At 37.8% G+C, this 22709-nt stretch overlaps 1 protein-coding gene and 2 long non-coding RNA genes across 11 annotated transcripts in view; 1 reads left to right on the top strand and 2 right to left on the bottom strand.

The window, feature by feature from the left end:
* rl (Mitogen-activated protein kinase rl) overlaps positions 1–3883 on the top strand; it is a 554163-nt gene extending 550280 nt beyond the window's left edge. Inside the window, exon 8 of the mRNA XM_070998782.1 lies at positions 3731–3883. Coding sequence (XP_070854883.1) covers positions 3731–3793 — 63 coding nt within the window. The 3' untranslated portion in view covers positions 3794–3883. The remainder of the gene's footprint in view (positions 1–3730) is intronic.
* Positions 3884–6226: 2343 nt separating this feature from the next.
* On the bottom strand, positions 6227–8303 carry LOC139354116 (uncharacterized). 2 transcript variants are annotated; one of them, XR_011605199.1, is made up of 4 exons: positions 8269–8303; positions 6971–7185; positions 6553–6704; positions 6227–6414 (listed from the first exon to the last, which is right to left on the bottom strand). It is a non-coding gene; the product is annotated as an uncharacterized lncRNA (long non-coding RNA). The 2 variants fall into 2 exon arrangements; XR_011605198.1 differs by lacking the exon at positions 8269–8303 and having other exon boundaries at positions 6971–7546.
* Positions 8304–10198: 1895 nt separating this feature from the next.
* On the bottom strand, positions 10199–18100 carry LOC108012062 (uncharacterized). 8 transcript variants are annotated; one of them, XR_011605196.1, is made up of 7 exons: positions 17886–18087; positions 16213–16255; positions 14915–15129; positions 14497–14648; positions 10943–14358; positions 10525–10676; positions 10199–10386 (listed from the first exon to the last, which is right to left on the bottom strand). It is a non-coding gene; the product is annotated as an uncharacterized lncRNA (long non-coding RNA). The 8 variants fall into 8 exon arrangements; XR_011605195.1 differs by lacking the exon at positions 16213–16255 and having other exon boundaries at positions 10943–11157; positions 12241–14358; positions 17886–18081; XR_005015162.3 differs by lacking the exon at positions 16213–16255 and having other exon boundaries at positions 14915–15073; positions 17886–18088.
* Positions 18101–22709: the final 4609 nt, after the last annotated feature.

The raw sequence follows: 22709 nt of genomic DNA on the forward strand, positions 1-22709 counted from the left end.
TCGGCAGCCAGTTCCTCAGGCTATTCTCTCAACGATGTTCTTATGGCAGGCCCTGTTATTCAGCCTAAGCTGTTCCAGATTCTTCTTCGGTTTCGTTCACGTCCAGTAGCAATCGCAGGAGACATTTGCAAAATGTACCGTTGTGTTAGGGTTCAACCTAAGGACAGCCATTTGCAATGCATTTTGTGGAGGGATTCCCCCCAGGACCAATTGCGGGTGTTTAAGCTAGACACCGTTACTTATGGTACGTTACTAATGGCTTCACTAGATGTCGCTCTACTTCTACAAACCTACTTGAATTTACGTCTTTAATCACTAGAGGTTTTCTGACACATCATCAAACTGATGTGATTTATACCGATTTCTCTAAAGCTTTTGATTCAGTGAACCATAGGATTCTTATTTATAAATTGTCCCTTTTAGGTTTTCCACCCAACCTACTAGAGTGGATACTTTCCTACCTTTCTAATAGAACTCAAATGGTCTGTTTTAATAATAAAATTTCCAAAATAATTAATGTTACTTCAGGAGTGCCACAGGGTAGCCACCTGGGACCTTTACTTTTTGGCTTAATGATTAATGATCTACCTTATGTTATAAAATTGTCAACTGTTTTAATGTATGCAGATGATGTCAAGCTATGTTTGTCCATGTGTTTACCTAATTCATATAATGACCTTCAATTAGATTTTGATTGTTTGTATACGTGGTGCATGATTAACAAGTTGAATTTGAACTATTCTAAATGTAACTTTATGACCTTTTATCGTAGTAGTCCATCTCTGTATTCTTATTGTATCGGTAATAACGCCCTTGAACGTATTTTTTCTGTTCAGGATCTTGGCGTTCTATTTGATCATAAACTTAGTTTTAAAGACCATATATCTACTATAACTAACAAAGCCAGAAGTCTCCTGGCGTTTATGAAGCGCTGGTCAAGGGAGTTTGATGATCCATACACAACAAAGCTTTTGTATGTTTCTCTTGTTCGTCCCTCAATGGAATATTGCTCGTGTATATGGTCACCTCAAATTAGCTGTTACCAAAATATGTTAGAGTCCGTTCAAAAACAATTCCTTTTATTTGCTTTGAGAGGTTTAAGCTGGGACACAGGAAGTCGATTGCCCTCTTATCATGCGAGGTTGCGCCTGCTGGACTTACCAACCCTGAACCATCGTAGAAAGTGTCATGGAGTTATGTTTTTGCATAAATTAATTAATGGTGATGTTGACTCTCCCTTCCTTCTTAGTTCCCTCAACTGGAATGTACCCTGTAGAACAGTTCGTCGTTTTCGTCCGTTGTCCCTGCCAATTTGTAGATCCAATTATGCCCTTCATGATCCTTTTCGGGTTCTTTGTGACGACTATAATGCACTGTGTCACGTCTTACTGTTTGATAGCCCTAATGCAACTAATTATGATAAACTTATGTATTTTCTATCTTCCAATAATTTGTAAATTTCTATGTTACTAGCCATTCTATGTGAGCATGTATTTTAAACTGTCTATTTTTATGTCGTCTTTTTCCATGTCCGCGATTTCGTTTACTTGCCCAAATCGGTTTAGGGCTCCGCGCGTAACAAGCATTGCTTGGTGTCGTAAGGGCCACTTGTTTGTACTGACCATAGTGCATCAACGTCCAAGAATTACTCACTTTCATGAACGCAATCTGCACACTGGGCCACGGGCATTACTCAGCATAATTCGACCCCAATATTGGCCTATTGGGGGGAGGAAAACGAAGGGGAGGGAGGGAGGAATGTGAAGGCGGTAAAAAAATGTATTAGATGCTTTCGAATGAAGCCTAGAGTAGTGGAGCATATAATGACGGATCTTCCAAAGGAACGACTTGATGGATCTCATGCGTTCGAAGTCACTGGTATTGACTTTTGCGGGCCAAGCCTGTTTGCGTCTTCATTTGTTTCGCCACGAAGGCTATTCATTTGGAGTTAATCAAGGACCTCTCTACGGTATCGTCTCCACATGGCCTCAAACGATGTATATGCACTAGAAGAAGGCCGCGGCATATTTGGTCTGATAATGCAACCAACTTTGTTGGCGCTCGCAATGAGCTGCTCGAACTAAGGCGCCTATTCCTCAGCAGTGATCACCAGAGAGCTACGTTGGACTTTTGCCTAGCGGAGGCTATTGATTGGTATTTCATTAATCCTAGGTCGCCACACTTTGGCGGTCTTTGGGAAGCGACTGTGAAGATCGCTAAGCATCATTTCTACCGCGCTGTTGGCACTGCTGTTTTAGCCTTTGAGGAGTTGCGGACCCTGGTGTGTCACATTTCGGCGATTGTTAGTTCCCGACCATTAGTCTCGATTTCAGAAAACCCAGCTGATCTGGATGTATTAACCCCAGAATATTTTTTGGAATGGTGGCCCGCCTTCCTCTTTCGTCGAGCCGGATGAAACCAGTCTTAACTTCAATCGCTTGGATGGATGGCAACGCGTGGCTTACTTGCAGCAGATCTTTTGGTCCCGATGGAAGGAAGAATACTTAACATTACTGCAGCAGCGCTCCAAGTGGCGCACACCAAAGCCTGGCCTGGTTGTCGATGACTTAGTTCTGGTCAAGGACGAAAACTTGCCTCCCATGAAGTGGCCCCTCGCCAGAGCGATCGAACTTCTGTTCGGTGGAGATGGGGTTGCTCGAGTTGCCGTTCTGAAGACAGCATCAGGAGTGACAAAGCGAGCAGTAAGCAAGCTGTGTCTGCTTCCCCTTAAGGGAACGTTCTCTTTGTTTTGGATCAAAAAATCGATTTTTTTTTTTGCAAAAATTGAAAGCCACATATTCGTAGAGTATGTGTGTGAAAGGATTTTTCGATACGATGAATAGTTTGTAAATGAGAGCGTCTCGAATACACCTGCGTCCCGCGCGCGCAAATCGTCTGCAGGAAAAGCAGAACCAGAAGCAGTTCGAACTTGAAGAAGGAATCCTCTATGGTCCAGGGATATGCGACTAAAATCCTGATGTAAGTAAAATTCAGCAATATTCTTTTTTTTTGCACCATTAACCTTTTTTTTCGAGTTTTCGCCAACGCCGAACGTTGATTTTCGGTAAAATCAACGTTCGGCGTTGGCAAAAACTTGAAAAAAAAAGTTTTTGTCACAAATTTCCGGAAAAAAAGTTTTTTACGTCCACTGTACTGTATTTGTGATCTTTTATTAAAAAAGTAATGATTAATACGCGTCCACTAACCACGAAAACTAAAGAAACAGACGTTTTCATGTAAATTAGAATATGCAAAGTTTTTTAAATCCGCCATATTGGGTCCGCCATTTTGAATTTTGACATTTTGACTTCAGATTCGTGTTCAGCGACCCTGAAAACCCATAAGATCGAATGGTGGTCGTAATAACTAATCAAACAAAAAAGTTATTCTTAGTCATTCTTTTAAAAAACTTTAAACGCGATTTTCTCGAAACCATGTTTTTCAAAAAAATTCCGCGTCCACAGCTTCATCCTGTGAACCGATTTGCTTCATGTAAAATTTTTATGAAAGTATATGCTTTTTTATTGGGCACTAAGCTACTCCGGAAATAAACAATAATTTATTTATAATTTTTCAACGTGGTTTAACTGAAAAAAAATGTACGAAAATCGAACTTTAAAATTCGAACATTCATTACGCGGTCAATTTATGGCCGCAATTTGATGCCATTAGGTTAGTGCCTTACAAAAGTATATTAACTTTAACTAATGATAACAATTTTCTATTTCAGTTGACTACAAGAGGCTGCAGGCTCGGAATTTTTGGACGATGTTTGCCGTGCGGAGGCAGATGAAAGCCGCCATTTTGCAGCCGCCATTTTGAATTTCACCATCAAATAAATTTTAAAAAAATCTTGATTAATAAACAAATTCAAAAAGCAAAACCCGAAGTTCGTACACCTTTTCATTATCCCACAAAAAATTGACGAACTTTGCCTTCATTTCGACCAAAACAAAGAGAACGTTCCCTTAAGGATGATATTGAAACCCAGGCTTCCAACGGGGGGAGTATGTCGGGTCACGCAGCCGCAGCAGCTAATTAACTTATTTCGATCTCTTATATTAATTGCATCGCGAAAGGTAGCTCTCTCTATCTAGCTCTCTAGTAAGCGTGGAAACATTTTTTAGGTCAATCGATAGGTATTGACAAGACCAATACATTTTAGATAAAAATTTCATATTTTTTTCAAGTTTGTGGGCGACAGAGTGGGAATGGCAAATTGGCATAAAAATTTGCGTACGAAGATATGGAATCTAAATCTGAAATCTTAACTCTCTATCTGTTATACTTTTCGAGATATCAGACTTCGCATGGACAGAAAAATCTAGAATACATATACTTTTTGGCGTCAGAGATGCTATCTTCTACCTGTTACATACGCTTTCCCGAATTGAATTCAATTCGAAACAGCTCAAACAAATCAAATAAGAAAAACTGTTGCCCATAATTTTTAACAATGGTATCTAGACAAATCATGCTAAGCAGTATAATGAAACACCTTTCCAACGACATATACCACAATCTTGTAGCTAGTTACGACAAACAAAATCGAGTTTTTCCAAAAAGGTAGAACTAAAGTTCCATTTATTAAGCTGTTTAACATCATCAACCATTTCCAAAACCCTAAAACAACGTTTTGGCAAACAAAAAAAATTTTAATTTTCAAAAAAAAATTTCCCCCAACACCTCCAAATTTCCTAAATTCTAAATCCAATTAACTTTCTGATAGTTTTGGCGTGCAATCCTTTACATTTTGGTTATACCTTTCGATCAGTGTATAGCTCGTTAGGATATCCTTCAATAGATCTGCTGAACTGGAGCGTAAAAATAGTACGCTACCTTTTCGTGATACATGATACATTGTTGTTGACGTGTATCGATGAGTGAAATATCGATAAGAATTAACATAATTATTATTTAAAGGCCATGAAGTAAGTTAAATTCTTTAAAACAGTTCTGTCCTTTTTGATTTTTACCTGTCTACGATTGATGTGCGCAGTGCTACTGTTGCGGTGGCAACCGATATCGTTCTAACAAACGCCATATTAATCGAAAAACAGTTGTTTACAAAGTGATTGTCCCTTACATGTCCCTTACAGTAGGACCAATTTAAGAAGACATTTGAAGTGCATAGTGGAGTTTTTTAGGTAAAATGTTTAACTTTTTCGGCGTCGTAATGTATCACGAGCGTTTAGCAGAACAAACTTGATCACTGCTTACTGATGGAGCAGTATTCAGTTATCATGTTGTTCTTCTGAACGCGGCTATTGTTTTTGTCCGCCGTCGTAAAAAAATACAAGAAATACCCGTTACTAATCTAAAGGGAGCAAAAGGGGATGGAGATGTACAAGTAGCAAGGCGAGCCACCTACTCGCGATCTTAATATATGGCTATGTGGGCGGCAGACATATTTAAGCGTAATGGGCGTTTGTAAGCGTTAGAGGGAGCGTGGCAAACTAATACAGACTAATACATTTCAGTAAAAATTTTGTTCTAGCATGAAAACTGTGGGCACCGCAGTCTTGGTTCGCGTAAAAAACTTTTTTTTCTATCATCAAAACTGTGAGCGCCACATTTTTGGGCGTCAAAGTGGGCGTGGCAACATTTTTTTTTAAGTCAATCGATAGGTATTGACGGAACGAATTTAGATTAGCTTACATTTTTTTGTAGCACTAAAACTGTAGGACCCACAGTTTTGGTCGGCTTGTGGGCATAACAAACTTGCACAGCATACGAAGCTAAGGAATCTAAATCTGAATTACCAATTCAATGTCTTTAATAGTTTCCGAGATATCAACTTTCACATATCCGATTTATTTGAGTTTGTGGGCAGCTTTTGGGCGTCAGAGTGGGCGAAGCACATTGGCATACTAAACTTGCGCTGCGTACGAAGATATGGAACCTACCCAGTCGTAAATGACAGCATTCCAGCATGCGTTCTTTCATTATGAAATGGCATCAAAAAGGTGTTCCGGAAGTGATGAGTCTGTCCATTCTTTTTACACGGGTGCGGGACAAAAAAGAATGCACCCGTTGCATGCTTCTGAAAGCATATATCTGGAATGCACCTGGAAGTAACAAACTAAACACATTCTGGGTGTACTCTTTTTTAATACACCTGGAAGCAACATACTAAACACATTCTGGGTGTATTTTTTTTAATGCACCTAGAAGCATTCAAAAATCAAATATCTGGAAGTTTTCCCCAGGAATACATAAGACTGGATTTCAATTTCATATTTTTATTTATTTATTTTTATTCAGAGTCAGAATCGTACGGTTCGGCTCCTGGCTCCGGGTGGGCCTTCTTTAATGCGCTTTTCCCCTTATATATTTTATTTTTTTGGCGCATAAAGGCCAACCGGACGTCTTTTATATATTCCAATAAGGAATATCCTTCCCGTTTTTGTGATTCTGCAAAGATAAAAACACATTTAAAATTATTAGCTTTGGTTAATATTTATAATATAATATATTGCTTCTAATATTGGCTACTGTTTATTACAAAGTAAACGTCACCAAGTTTTTAATCATAAAAATGGACGTATGTACCTTGCAGGACTGAATTTAAGTTGTGGAAATTGGCGAGTCCATATTTATGTTTGGACCCACTGTAGTTTAGTTGTAAAATCACATCCGGGCTTAAAATTTGGTCCAAGTTTTTAATTAAGTTGTAACTCCAAAATGGATTTAAGGAGCGGTACCTGAAATAAAAATATAAAAATTACTAGAAAATATGAATAACAACTTACATTAAGATTAGGAAATAATACAAAATTATATATTTCTTAAATCCAAAGTAAACAACGCAATGTAGGAGAAGATTCCAGCCCCATAAAATTATCTTCTCCTACATTGCGTTGTATACTTTGGATTTAAGAAATATAATTTTGTATTATTTCCGAATCTTAATGTAAGTTGTTATTGCTGTTAAAGTCTGTCCGTGAACGCTTCGATTTTGGAAACTTACGTATTTTTCCATTTTCCCGTAAATCTTTTCGTCCACCTCCTTTAAATGGTTTAGCGACCGGATGGGGAAGTCGGCCTTTAGAATTGGCTCTACTGGTGCCATTTTCCTCCAGAGAGCCAACATTTGCGCCGTGGATTCGAGAATGGCCGAGTTCACGGCCTTCAAAATCGTTTTCTTAATATTTATACCCGTTACTCGTAGAGTAAAAGGGTATACTAGATTCGTCGGAAAGTATGTAACAGGCAGAAGGAAGCGTTTCCGACCCCACAAAGTATATATATTCTTGATCAGGATCACTAGCCGAGTCGATCTAGCCATGTCCGTCTGTCCGTCTGTCCGTCTGTCCGTATGAACGCTGAGATCTCGGAAACTATGAGAGTTACAATACTGGGATTAGGCACGCAGATTCCTGAGATTCCTGCGCAGCGCAAGTTTGTTTCAGCACAGTGCCACGCCCACTCTAACGCCCAAAACTGTGGCTCCTACAGTTTTGATGCTAGAATAAAAATTTTAACTGAAATGTATTGTTCTCATCAATACCTATCGATTGACCCAAAAAAAAGTTTGCCACGCCCACTTTAACGCCCACAAACCGCGAAAACCTGTGACGCCCACAATTTTCATGCTAGATAAAAAATTTTAACTGAAATGTATTGGTCTCGTCGATACCTATCGATTGATCCAAAAAAAAATTTGCCACGCCCACTCTAACGCCCATAACGCTTAAATCTGTATACCGCCGGTAGGTGGCGCATTTTAATCTCGCTTTGCTGCTTGCATATCTCCATATAGCTGAGTAACGGGTATCTGATAGTCGAGGTACTCGACTATAGCGTTCTTCCTTGTTTTACATTAGCCACGATGCTATTCAATATGCTTGTGTTTAGCTGTACAATTTTCATAAAGCGTGGCTAATGTAAAAATATTAAGAAAACGTATTTATTATGTAGATCGTATAATACTTTTTTGTCACAAAAGTGGATATATGAACTTTTGTTTGCTGTAGAAGAAATCGTCACTATATTTTAACCTCGTTAAGAGATGTTTTTGCTTGATATTATAATTTCACTTTACACATTTTTGTCGGCCTTAGAGTGTGAGTAGCTAATTTGGAAAACAATTTTTCGATAAACCGAAAGCTGAGGAACCTTAATATGAGTACTCAATGTTCTAGTTTTTATAGTGTCCGAGATCACAGCGTTCAAACAGACAAACGGAGATGGGTAGATTCACTCGCATAGTGATCCTGATCAAGAAAGTATATAATTTACTGAATACTGCATTTATAATTGTATTACATTATACAGCAACACTCAGCAAGCGTGTAATAGACTATGTACTCTTTAAAACGATAGAAAATGAAAACAAACATCGATATATTTGAATTTGTTTTTGAATTCAATTCGAAACAGCTCAAACAAATCAAATAAGAAAATCTGTTGCCCATAATTTTTAACAATGGTATCTAGACAAATCATGCTAAGCAGTATAATGAAACACCTTTCCAACGACATATACCACAATCTTGTAGCTAGTTACGACAAACAAAATCGAGTTTTTCCAAAAAGGTAGAACTAAAGTTCCATTTATTAAGCTGTTTAACATCATCAACCATTTCCAAAACCCTAAAACAACGTTTTGGCAAACAAAAAAAATTTTAATTTTCAAAAAAAAATTTCCCCCAACACCTCCAAATTTCCTAAATTCTAAATCCAATTAACTTTCTGATAGTTTTGGCGTGCAATCCTTTACATTTTTGTTATACCTTTCGATCAGTGTATAGCTCGTTAGGATATCCTTCAATAGATCTGCTGAACTGGAGCGTAAAAATAGTACGCTACCTTTTCGTGATACATGATACATTGTTGTTGACGTGTATCGATGAGTGAAATATCGATAAGAATTAACATAATTATTATTTAAAGGCCATGAAGTAAGTTAAATTCTTTAAAACAGTTCTGTCCTTTTTGATTTTTACCTGTCTACGATTGATGTGCGCAGTGCTACTGTTGCGGTGGCAACCGATATCGTTCTAACAAACGCCATATTAATCGAAAAACAGTTGTTTACAAAGTGATTGTCCCTTACATGTCCCTTACAGTAGGACCAATTTAAGAAGACATTTGAAGTGCATAGTGGAGTTTTTTAGGTAAAATGTTTAACTTTTTCGGCGTCGTAATGTATCACGAGCGTTTAGCAGAACAAACTTGATCACTGCTTACTGATGGAGCAGTATTCAGTTATCATGTTGTTCTTCTGAACGCGGCTATTGTTTTTGTCCGCCGTCGTAAAAAAATACAAGAAATACCCGTTACTAATCTAAAGGGAGCAAAAGGGGATGGAGATGTACAAGTAGCAAGGCGAGCCACCTACTCGCGATCTTAATATATGGCTATGTGGGCGGCAGACATATTTAAGCGTAATGGGCGTTTGTAAGCGTTAGAGGGAGCGTGGCAAACTAATACAGACTAATACATTTCAGTAAAAATTTTGTTCTAGCATGAAAACTGTGGGCACCGCAGTCTTGGTTCGCGTAAAAAACTTTTTTTTCTATCATCAAAACTGTGAGCGCCACATTTTTGGGCGTCAAAGTGGGCGTGGCAACATTTTTTTTTAAGTCAATCGATAGGTATTGACGGAACGAATTTAGATTAGCTTACATTTTTTTGTAGCACTAAAACTGTAGGACCCACAGTTTTGGTCGGCTTGTGGGCATAACAAACTTGCACAGCATACGAAGCTAAGGAATCTAAATCTGAATTACCAATTCAATGTCTTTAATAGTTTCCGAGATATCAACTTTCACATATCCGATTTATTTGAGTTTGTGGGCAGCTTTTGGGCGTCAGAGTGGGCGAAGCACATTGGCATACTAAACTTGCGCTGCGTACGAAGATATGGAACCTACCCAGTCGTAAATGACAGCATTCCAGCATGCGTTCTTTCATTATGAAATGGCATCAAAAAGGTGTTCCGGAAGTGATGAGTCTGTCCATTCTTTTTACACGGGTGCGGGACAAAAAAGAATGCACCCGTTGCATGCTTCTGAAAGCATATATCTGGAATGCACCTGGAAGTAACAAACTAAACACATTCTGGGTGTACTCTTTTTTAATACACCTGGAAGCAACATACTAAACACATTCTGGGTGTATTTTTTTTAATGCACCTAGAAGCATTCAAAAATCAAATATCTGGAAGTTTTCCCCAGGAATACATAAGACTGGATTTCAATTTCATATTTTTATTTATTTATTTTTATTCAGAGTCAGAATCGTACGGTTCGGCTCCTGGCTCCGGGTGGGCCTTCTTTAATGCGCTTTTCCCCTTATATATTTTATTTTTTTGGCGCATAAAGGCCAACCGGACGTCTTTTATATATTCCAATAAGGAATATCCTTCCCGTTTTTGTGATTCTGCAAAGATAAAAACACATTTAAAATTATTAGCTTTGGTTAATATTTATAATATAATATATTGCTTCTGATATTGGCTACTGTTTATTACAAAGTAAACGTCACCAAGTTTTTAATCATAAAAATGGACGTATGTACCTTGCAGGACTGAATTTAAGTTGTGGAAATTGGCGAGTCCATATTTATGTTTGGACCCACTGTAGTTTAGTTGTAAAATCACATCCGGGCTTAAAATTTGGTCCAAGTTTTTAATTAAGTTGTAACTCCAAAATGGATTTAAGGAGCGGTACCTGAAATAAAAATATAAAAATTACTAGAAAATATGAATAACAACTTACATTAAGATTAGGAAATAATACAAAATTATATATTTCTTAAATCCAAAGTAAACAACGCAATGTAGGAGAAGATTCCAGCCCCATAAAATTATCTTCTCCTACATTGCGTTGTATACTTTGGATTTAAGAAATATAATTTTGTATTATTTCCGAATCTTAATGTAAGTTGTTATTGCTGTTAAAGTCTGTCCGTGAACGCTTCGATTTTGGAAACTTACGTAATTTTCCATTTTCCCGTAAATCTTTTCGTCCACCTCCTTTAAATGGTTTAGCGACCGGATGGGGAAGTCGGCCTTTAGAATTGGCTCTACTGGTGCCATTTTCCTCCAGAGAGCCAACATTTGCGCCGTGGATTCGAGAATGGCCGAGTTCACGGCCTTCAAAATCGTTTTCTTAATATTTATACCCGTTACTCGTAGAGTAAAAGGGTATACTAGATTCGTCGGAAAGTATGTAACAGGCAGAAGGAAGCGTTTCCGACCCCACAAAGTATATATATTCTTGATCAGGATCACTAGCCGAGTCGATCTAGCCATGTCCGTCTGTCCGTCTGTCCGTCTGTCCGTATGAACGCTGAGATCTCGGAAACTATGAGAGTTACAATACTGGGATTAGGCACGCAGATTCCTGAGATTCCTGCGCAGCGCAAGTTTGTTTCAGCACAGTGCCACGCCCACTCTAACGCCCAAAACTGTGGCTCCTACAGTTTTGATGCTAGAATAAAAATTTTAACTGAAATGTATTGTTCTCATCAATACCTATCGATTGACCCAAAAAAAAGTTTGCCACGCCCACTTTAACGCCCACAAACCGCGAAAACCTGTGACGCCCACAATTTTCATGCTAGATAAAAAATTTTAACTGAAATGTATTGGTCTCGTCGATACCTATCGATTGATCCAAAAAAAAATTTGCCACGCCCACTCTAACGCCCATAACGCTTAAATCTGTATACCGCCGGTAGGTGGCGCATTTTAATCTCGCTTTGCTGCTTGCATATCTCCATATAGCTGAGTAACGGGTATCTGATAGTCGAGGTACTCGACTATAGCGTTCTTCCTTGTTTTACATTAGCCACGATGCTATTCAATATGCTTGTGTTTAGCTGTACAATTTTCATAAAGCGTGGCTAATGTAAAAATATTAAGAAAACGTATTTATTATGTAGATCGTATAATACTTTTTTGTCACAAAAGTGGATATATGAACTTTTGTTTGCTGTAGAAGAAATCGTCACTATATTTTAACCTCGTTAAGAGATGTTTTTGCTTGATATTATAATTTCACTTTACACATTTTTGTCGGCCTTAGAGTGTGAGTAGCTAATTTGGAAAACAATTTTTCGATAAACCGAAAGCTGAGGAACCTTAATATGAGTACTCAATGTTCTAGTTTTTATAGTGTCCGAGATCACAGCGTTCAAACAGACAAACGGAGATGGGTAGATTCACTCGCATAGTGATCCTGATCAAGAAAGTATATAATTTACTGAATACTGCATTTATAATTGTATTACATTATACAGCAACACTCAGCAAGCGTGTAATAGACTATGTACTCTTTAAAACGATAGAAAATGAAAACAAACATCGATATATTTGAATTTGTTTTTGAATTCAATTCGAAACAGCTCAAACAAATCAAATAAGAAAAACTGTTGCCCATAATTTTTAACAATGGTATCTAGACAAATCATGCTAAGCAGTATAATGAAACACCTTTCCAACGACATATACCACAATCTTGTAGCTAGTTACGACAAACAAAATCGAGTTTTTCCAAAAAGGTAGAACTAAAGTTCCATTTATTAAGCTGTTTAACATCATCAACCATTTCCAAAACCCTAAAACAACGTTTTGGCAAACAAAAAAAATTTTAATTTTCAAAAAAAAATTTCCCCCAACACCTCCAAATTTCCTAAATTCTAAATCCAATTAACTTTCTGATAGTTTTGGCGTGCAATCCTTTACATTTTTGTTATACCTTTCGATCAGTGTATAGCTCGTTAGGATATCCTTCAATAGATCTGCTGAACTGGAGCGTAAAAATAGTACGCTACCTTTTCGTGATACATGATACATTGTTGTTGACGTGTATCGATGAGTGAAATATCGATAAGAATTAACATAATTATTATTTAAAGGTCATGAAGTAAGTTAAATTCTTTAAAACAGTTCTGTCCTTTTTGATTTTTACCTGTCTACGATTGATGTGCGCAGTGCTACTGTTGCGGTGGCAACCGATATCGTTCTAACAAACGCCATATTAATCGAAAAACAGTTGTTTACAAAGTGATTGTCCCTTACATGTCCCTTACAGTAGGACCAATTTAAGAAGACATTTGAAGTGCATAGTGGAGTTTTTTAGGTAAAATGTTTAACTTTTTCGGCGTCGTAATGTATCACGAGCGTTTAGCAGAACAAACTTGATCACTGCTTACTGATGGAGCAGTATTCAGTTATCATGTTGTTCTTCTGAACGCGGCTATTGTTTTTGTCCGCCGTCGTAAAAAAATACAAGAAATACCCGTTACTAATCTAAAGGGAGCAAAAGGGGATGGAGATGTACAAGTAGCAAGGCGAGCCACCTACTCGCGATCTTAATATATGGCTATGTGGGCGGCAGACATATTTAAGCGTAATGGGCGTTTGTAAGCGTTAGAGGGAGCGTGGCAAACTAATACAGACTAATACATTTCAGTAAAAATTTTGTTCTAGCATGAAAACTGTGGGCACCGCAGTCTTGGTTCGCGTAAAAAACTTTTTTTTCTATCATCAAAACTGTGAGCGCCACATTTTTGGGCGTCAAAGTGGGCGTGGCAACATTTTTTTTTAAGTCAATCGATAGGTATTGACGGAACGAATTTAGATTAGCTTACATTTTTTTGTAGCACTAAAACTGTAGGACCCACAGTTTTGGTCGGCTTGTGGGCATAACAAACTTGCACAGCATACGAAGCTAAGGAATCTAAATCTGAATTACCAATTCAATGTCTTTAATAGTTTCCGAGATATCAACTTTCACATATCCGATTTATTTGAGTTTGTGGGCAGCTTTTGGGCGTCAGAGTGGGCGAAGCACATTGGCATACTAAACTTGCGCTGCGTACGAAGATATGGAACCTACCCAGTCGTAAATGACAGCATTCCAGCATGCGTTCTTTCATTATGAAATGGCATCAAAAAGGTGTTCCGGAAGTGATGAGTCTGTCCATTCTTTTTACACGGGTGCGGGACAAAAAAGAATGCACCCGTTGCATGCTTCTGAAAGCATATATCTGGAATGCACCTGGAAGTAACAAACTAAACACATTCTGGGTGTACTCTTTTTTAATACACCTGGAAGCAACATACTAAACACATTCTGGGTGTATTTTTTTTAATGCACCTAGAAGCATTCAAAAATCAAATATCTGGAAGTTTTCCCCAGGAATACATAAGACTGGATTTCAATTTCATATTTTTATTTATTTATTTTTATTCAGAGTCAGAATCGTACGGTTCGGCTCCTGGCTCCGGGTGGGCCTTCTTTAATGCGCTTTTCCCCTTATATATTTTATTTTTTTGGCGCATAAAGGCCAACCGGACGTCTTTTATATATTCCAATAAGGAATATCCTTCCCGTTTTTGTGATTCTGCAAAGATAAAAACACATTTAAAATTATTAGCTTTGGTTAATATTTATAATATAATATATTGCTTCTAATATTGGCTACTGTTTATTACAAAGTAAACGTCACCAAGTTTTTAATCATAAAAATGGACGTATGTACCTTGCAGGACTGAATTTAAGTTGTGGAAATTGGCGAGTCCATATTTATGTTTGGACCCACTGTAGTTTAGTTGTAAAATCACATCCGGGCTTAAAATTTGGTCCAAGTTTTTAATTAAGTTGTAACTCCAAAATGGATTTAAGGAGCGGTACCTGAAATAAAAATATAAAAATTACTAGAAAATATGAATAACAACTTACATTAAGATTAGGAAATAATACAAAATTATATATTTCTTAAATCCAAAGTAAACAACGCAATGTAGGAGAAGATTCCAGCCCCATAAAATTATCTTCTCCTACATTGCGTTGTATACTTTGGATTTAAGAAATATAATTTTGTATTATTTCCGAATCTTAATGTAAGTTGTTATTGCTGTTAAAGTCTGTCCGTGAACGCTTCGATTTTGGAAACTTACGTATTTTTCCATTTTCCCGTAAATCTTTTCGTCCACCTCCTTTAAATGGTTTAGCGACCGGATGGGGAAGTCGGCCTTTAGAATTGGCTCTACTGGTGCCATTTTCCTCCAGAGAGCCAACATTTGCGCCGTGGATTCGAGAATGGCCGAGTTCACGGCCTTCAAAATCGTTTTCTTAATATTTATACCCGTTACTCGTAGAGTAAAAGGGTATACTAGATTCGTCGGAAAGTATGTAACAGGCAGAAGGAAGCGTTTCCGACCCCACAAAGTATATATATTCTTGATCAGGATCACTAGCCGAGTCGATCTAGCCATGTCCGTCTGTCCGTCTGTCCGTCTGTCCGTATGAACGCTGAGATCTCGGAAACTATGAGAGTTACAATACTGGGATTAGGCACGCAGATTCCTGAGATTCCTGCGCAGCGCAAGTTTGTTTCAGCACAGTGCCACGCCCACTCTAACGCCCAAAACTGTGGCTCCTACAGTTTTGATGCTAGAATAAAAATTTTAACTGAAATGTATTGTTCTCATCAATACCTATCGATTGACCCAAAAAAAAGTTTGCCACGCCCACTTTAACGCCCACAAACCGCGAAAACCTGTGACGCCCACAATTTTCATGCTAGATAAAAAATTTTAACTGAAATGTATTGGTCTCGTCGATACCTATCGATTGATCCAAAAAAAAATTTGCCACGCCCACTCTAACGCCCATAACGCTTAAATCTGTATACCGCCGGTAGGTGGCGCATTTTAATCTCGCTTTGCTGCTTGCATATCTCCATATAGCTGAGTAACGGGTATCTGATAGTCGAGGTACTCGACTATAGCGTTCTTCCTTGTTTTACATTAGCCACGATGCTATTCAATATGCTTGTGTTTAGCTGTACAATTTTCATAAAGCGTGGCTAATGTAAAAATATTAAGAAAACGTATTTATTATGTAGATCGTATAATACTTTTTTGTCACAAAAGTGGATATATGAACTTTTGTTTGCTGTAGAAGAAATCGTCACTATATTTTAACCTCGTTAAGAGATGTTTTTGCTTGATATTATAATTTCACTTTACACATTTTTGTCGGCCTTAGAGTGTGAGTAGCTAATTTGGAAAACAATTTTTCGATAAACCGAAAGCTGAGGAACCTTAATATGAGTACTCAATGTTCTTGTTTTTATAGTGTCCGAGATCACAGCGTTCAAACAGACAAACGGAGATGGGTAGATTCACTCGCATAGTGATCCTGATCAAGAAAGTATATAATTTACTGAATACTGCATTTATAATTGTATTACATTATACAGCAACACTCAGCAAGCGTGTAATAGACTATGTACTCTTTAAAACGATAGAAAATGAAAACAAATATCGATATATTTGAATTTGTTTTTTCAGTGTACACTAGTCGGCATAAGTATTAGGACGAAACAAAAGTTAAATATACCCACAATTTGAACTTACTTCTTGTTAACTTTGGCATCAATAGAAAGGTAAATGCCGTTTAAATGATGCAATATTTTTCTTAACCTATTCAGTATTTATTGAAAAGGTCGAACTTGTGTAAATCAACTTTTAAATTTTTTTTTTAACTTTTTTCCTCGACTTGAAAACTTAAATTTTTTGATGCAAAAAGTTTCTTCAAACAAAAATAATAGTAACTGCAAGAAGAATTTTTCAAAAATCATTTTGCTTATATTTTTTTTGATTTTTTAAAGGTGACAATGTCGAAAAATATTTGTATGAAAAAGAGAAAAATATGGCTCAATTGCATGTTTCTAAGCATTTTCAAAAAATCATTAAAAATATAAGCAAAATGATTTTTGAAAAATTCTTCTTGCAGTTACTATTATTTTTGTTTGAAGAAACTTTTTGCATCAAAAAATTTAAGTTTTCAAGTCGAGGAAAAAAGTTCAAATAGTAGATTTTCACACAAATTCGTCGTTTTCAATAAGTACTGAATGGATTAAGAAATGTATTGTATCATTCAAACGGCATTTAAATTACCTTTCTATTGAAAGAACAAGAAGTAAGTTTTTTTTGTTATTATATTTTTGTTTTGTAAAAATACTTTTGACCACCCTTGACAGTACCTGCTTTTATTAAATAAAGTGAAAATTAATAAAATAAGAATCACTCATATACATATTTATAACATTTTTAAATATCTAAAAAGATATCATTTTTTTGTAATTAAAAAAAAAAAACAATTTTGTTAAATTTTGTTGCCAAAAAAATGTAAAGTTTTTTAACATGTATTAATCATGCCCACGTTTGTCACCTTCAACCGCTTTTTTTATAAGTTGGATACATTTTTTGCTTTACAATATTGAATTGTTGATTTATTGATTTTGTATAAAAGAAATTAAGTCAATCGGATAATTAAAGCTGGAGATATATATTGCTAAAAGCGGGTACTTATAAAAAATTGTCGTTTTTTTCGGCAAAATCGTGATACACGTGTTTACTTATTTACCGAATAATATAGGCAAATCTTTGTTTATTTATTTTCGAACAAACATTAGTAAAACTTTGATATATTTATAAAATAATAAAATTGTAAAATTGCACATATTTATGTATTTTAATTTTATTTTCGCACTAATTTGATGTATGTACATATGTGTGTACATATTTATGTACATTGTAAATTGCAGCTTGCACATGTTTATGTACATATGCTAATTTGATGTATGATGTCTGCACATATGTACATATGTACATTGTAAATTGCAGCTTGCACATGTTTATATATGTTAATTGTATTTCCTCACAACTTATTTATTATTTATTGAAATTAATTTGGTATTTATTGCATTTATGCTTAATATTTTTTTTAACTTTGCACTTATATATACATATGTATATGTATGTATGTAATTGCATTCTAAATACATAAGTATGTGCAATCACATTTAAGTTTTTAGTAAATTTGTTTAATTTCTCACTTCACTAACTACACTTTACTTACCTGGGAAAAGAATAATTTAAGGTTGGTTGGTAAAAAATTTGATAATTTTGTAATAACACTTGTGGCTGAACTTTACTCTTTCAAATGAAATCTGGAAGTGGCGAGAAATGCAAGAGGCGACAAAAACCGCGCGCTTCCTTGCATGTTCCCTTTTGTCTTTTTCGTTTGCTTTTCAAGAGTACCGTTTGTTTGGCCTATGCTTGCTTCTATTACAGTGGCGGGAAAAAATCTAGCATCGAGGCTACGCACAGTAAACATATTATAATATATAACAGCAAACTTTACATTATTGTAAATCTAAAATTTTTTTTGCCATAAAACAAAATTGGAAAATAAAAATATTTACTAGCAATTTTTGTTGTATATGTAATTACGTAAATAAATTTTATTTTACGAAACTAGAGGTGCTAAGAATTCTTGACAGTTTCATATGTGTACAGAAAACATACATTCGGTTTTACCGAAAAAGACGATTGTAAAAAAATGGGCATCGGCAACCTTCGGGCTTGAGTTTGGTTTTTTACATTCCCACTAAAATACACCTGGATGCACTATATTGAAATACACCCAGATGGCACCCAAAAGACTGCCCCCAGCAGTCAGCGTAAAAAAGATACGACACAGAACTATTTCTTTCGGAATACGTTCCCGAAACGGGTGTTTGGGCATGCTTCTGGATGCATTATTCTGAAACACTTCTAGAAGGCACCGCAATAGAATGCACCCAGCACGCACATTTGCCTTGGAAAATTTGCATACGTGCTGTTTTGCGTAAAAAAGGTACGACCCAGAACTTTGTTTTTTTAAAACACGTTCCGCAACTTACGACTGGGTAAATCTGAAATCTCAACTCTTAAGCTTTTTTACTTCCCGAGATCACGGCGTTCGGCATGAATATATATACTTTAGGGGGTCGGTTACGCTTCCTTCTACCAGTTACATACTTTTCCCCGTGTTGGGGCGGTGCGGCTTGATCGATGAAATAATTGAAGCCCCAAGATCGAGTGGTACGCATAAAAATACGCGGGTACTTTTGAGTTTTTACGCGACGTGCGTAGGTGTTTATTAGTACACTTTGAAACATGAACTGCTTAAGCCTAACTTAACTTAAGCGCTCCAGAGCAGAGCGGAGACTTAGGGGAGAGATGGAGAGGGAGAGCGGACGGCAGTGCGAGCGCGCGAGATGTAGACATCTGGATTAAACTGCCGCTCGACACTGCCTCCTGAAATTAAACGCCCTTTTGGCGTGAACATTCTCCCCCCCCTTGCGAGGACACCCGTAGCAAGAACCTCAGGATAGTAGGCTCAGGAATATGTTGGAAGTGTAGATCGGTCGTCCGTATGTAGGAGAGTGTGGTGGGCCTTTCCACACTTGTGGCAGTGATGACCACTGCGGCAGGAGTCCTTGGAATGATTGTGAGCCAAGCAATTGGAGCAGTACTTCCTGAAGCCGATTCTGGGGGCTTAGCCGTAGAAAGTGGTGGCACTTCCGTAGAGGATGGATCTTTTGGCAGACTCGGCATCGGTAGGATTTAATACCTCAAGTACGTCTGCCATCCAAGGCGGGGTATGGAACCCAATATTCGGATGGAGTATTCTTAGGAGGAACTTTTTGTACGGAAACTTGCGTTGAATAGGACGAAATGATGTGTGGAACTGAGGCGGATACTGGCCTTGGAGGATCGGATGGAATCGTCGGAGTAGTAGGACCGCTGTTTCGATGCAGCAATGTGTGATGCCGATCTTGGCAAGTGAGACAGTTGTGAGCGCTTGTGCAATCCCGGAATTGATGGCTACTTGCAAAGCAATTGGAGCACAACTGCTTCCTTTGGATATAGGTTAAGCGATCTTCTACCGTCATCTGTAGGAAGCGTGGACATATACGCACGGGGTGGTTCTTCTTCGAACACAGATCGCAGCCTTTGGTTATCGGAACTAACCTTGTGTTGAAGGAATTTATTTTTGGAAATTCTGCCTCTCGATTTGTGTCTTTGGACTGGACGTGGTGGAAATTGGCAGATCGGAAGCTATCGACAGCCTCAAGAGTTAGATGGCGCTCCGTCAAATATGAATCAAGCTCAAGTCACGTAGGAATTTCGGCTTTATTTTGGATGGATTGCTCCCATAATGAGAGAGTGAGCTTTGGTAGTTTTGTCGAGCACATATAAACCAGGATAGGGTCCCAATTCTCAATATTAACACCGGAAAATTTTAAGGAAGTTAAGCAACCTTGAAAAGTGCGTTGAAGTTCCTTTAAGGCTGCTCCCGACTCCTGCGCTATGGATTGCACATTGAAAAGTGTTTTCAGGTGACTGTTTACCTGCAATCGCTTATTTTCGAAACGCTCAGTTAGGTTATTCCAGGCTGAGCGAAAGCCATCATTGGTGAGTGGGGATCTTGAAACTATGGAATGAGCTTCGCCACTTGTTTTTGAATTTAAGTGGAATAATTTTTCAACGGGCGTTAGACTCGGATTGTCTATGTATATTGCCGTGAAAAGGTCCCGGAAAGTCGGCCAGCGAAGATAATTGCCAGAGAAAACCTCTGTGTCGATAGGAGGGAGCCGACAGCCATAAGACGTGAAATTTTGGGACGGAGTTACTGGAGCTTGAGGTATTTGGGAGGAGCCCTTTTGGATTTGTTCCATCAGCTGCGCGGCAAATATTTCGTAAGTGGAGTACGTTTGGTAATACTTGGACTTTAGTATGGATTTTGTGTCTGCGGCGCTCTCGCCTGCAGCTATAATGCAGTCGGAGCATATGTCGTATGCTGCCTTTACCGTTTGCCACAAGGAATTGAGGTGATCGCGACGGATTTTACAGGCGGATAACGTTGGTGTAGGAGCACCAGGAGCGTTCACAGTGGCCTCAAAGTGGATCAGACAGTCAGCTGTGGCCATAAATCGGGTTAAAGCGGATTTTACTGATGTTGCCATGACGTTAAATAATTTAGAATTTTAATTCTGATGTAAGGAAACGGATTGGAATCAAATTGGAATTTAGGAACCAATTAAGATTGTTAATATATACGGTCACACTGTCGGATAGGCAATAAATATTTATTATATCGGATGGTCGGACTTATGTAAGGAATTACGGACTTTAATATTGTTTGTTTGAAAGGAACACTTTTTGTGAGCTCTTGACCCACTGTGCACTGGCGATATACGTATGTATGTACACTGTACATATGTACATATGTGGGGTGCGAATAGCGGAATAACGTTGCGGGAATTGGAAAGACTTCGCTTATGTTTGTATGTCGGTGCGTTTGTTTGTCACCTGCACAACTAAATTGCAAACGATTTGCTGGAGTAAATTTGTGGATATTGTCACTTTGTTTTTAATTTTAGAAATAGTTTAGCCGTATTTGTAGGTCGAGAAAAGTAGTTGGAGTGGACTGTATTAGAAAAAAGTAGTTCGAGTGGACTGTATTAGATTGTTTTTTAAATATACACATGCAGCTGGAACACAGTAAAAAATAAAGAGTGCAAGTCTTAAGGAATAATTTTATGATCCGGATTTTTTTTACTGTGGCTGAGTTATATTTTACACACAATTGGAATTAAAAATATTTTTGAGAAATATTGTTGTTGAATAGTAGCACTGAAATATCTTCTGGAATTGTTTCAAGTGTACAATTGGGGGCAAAGGAAACTGGAATATTGTCGAGCACAAGTAACGGAATCGAAATACATATATCAAAGGCCGTTGCGTCGGATTAATCACTTTTGGACTTAGACAATATATCATACAGAAAGTTAGTCGAAATAGGGTTCGAAAAACTGGCGTATGACCGGCAATTATAGTAAGTGGAACTTATCTGGAGTGTTTCAAGCCTGCTAGGACAAAATCAAAGGAAACTTCAGGAGAGGAAAGTCCAAAGATTTTGAAATCCGGTTTCGACTGGACCAAAATATTGGGGCGGTGCGGCTTGATCGATGAAATAATTGAAGCCCCAAGATCGAGTGGTACGCATAAAAATACGCGGGTACTTTTGGGTTTTTACGCGACGTGCGTAGGTGTTTATTAGTACACTTTGAAACATGAACTGCTTAAGCCTAACTTAACTTAAGCGCTCCAGAGCAGAGCGGAGACTTAGGGGAGAGATGGAGAGAGAGAGCGGACGGCAGTGCGAGCGCGCGAGATGTAGACATCTGGGTAAAACTGCCGCTCGACACTGCCTCCTGAAATTAAACGCCCTTTTGGCGTGAACACCCCGAATGCAATTTACCCTTTAACTTTACGAGTAACGGGTATTAAATAAGTTTACAAAAATCGTATAAAAAAACTGTAGCCCATACTTTTTAAACAATTGTAGTTAGACAAATTGCGATACAAGAAACAAACGGAGCCAACTATCTCCAACGGTCTTAACAGCTCCAAATGTTGTACATTTTCTTTTTTATACTCACTGCTCTTTCTCCCAATCCACTTAATTTCGTATTTCTTCCTCTCAGTGAAATCGCACAATAATGGGCAAAATCTTGGATTAGGTGTCCTATTTTGTCTGCACTGACCTTCTGCACACGATTTTAGGGTTTTCTTTCCATTTTTATACCCGTTACTCGTAGAGTAAAAGGGTATACTAGATTCGTCGGAAAGTATGTAACAGGCAGAAGGAAGCGTTTCCGACCCCATAAAGTATATATTGTTATGTCCCAAAATAGGACTACGTGTGTCCGCGAGTGGGCAGCGCCGGCTAGCTCTAGAGCACTTGGGGTGTGGGTACTCCAACCCTGCCCACACACACGCAACAATAAACAAACAGATGTTTGTACTTCCCAACACTTCACGCTGCAACAGCTGTCTTATGACTGGACCG

This window comes from Drosophila suzukii (assembly GCF_043229965.1).
Source record: "Drosophila suzukii chromosome 2 unlocalized genomic scaffold, CBGP_Dsuzu_IsoJpt1.0 scf_2c, whole genome shotgun sequence".
Taxonomy (NCBI): domain Eukaryota; kingdom Metazoa; phylum Arthropoda; class Insecta; order Diptera; family Drosophilidae; genus Drosophila; species Drosophila suzukii.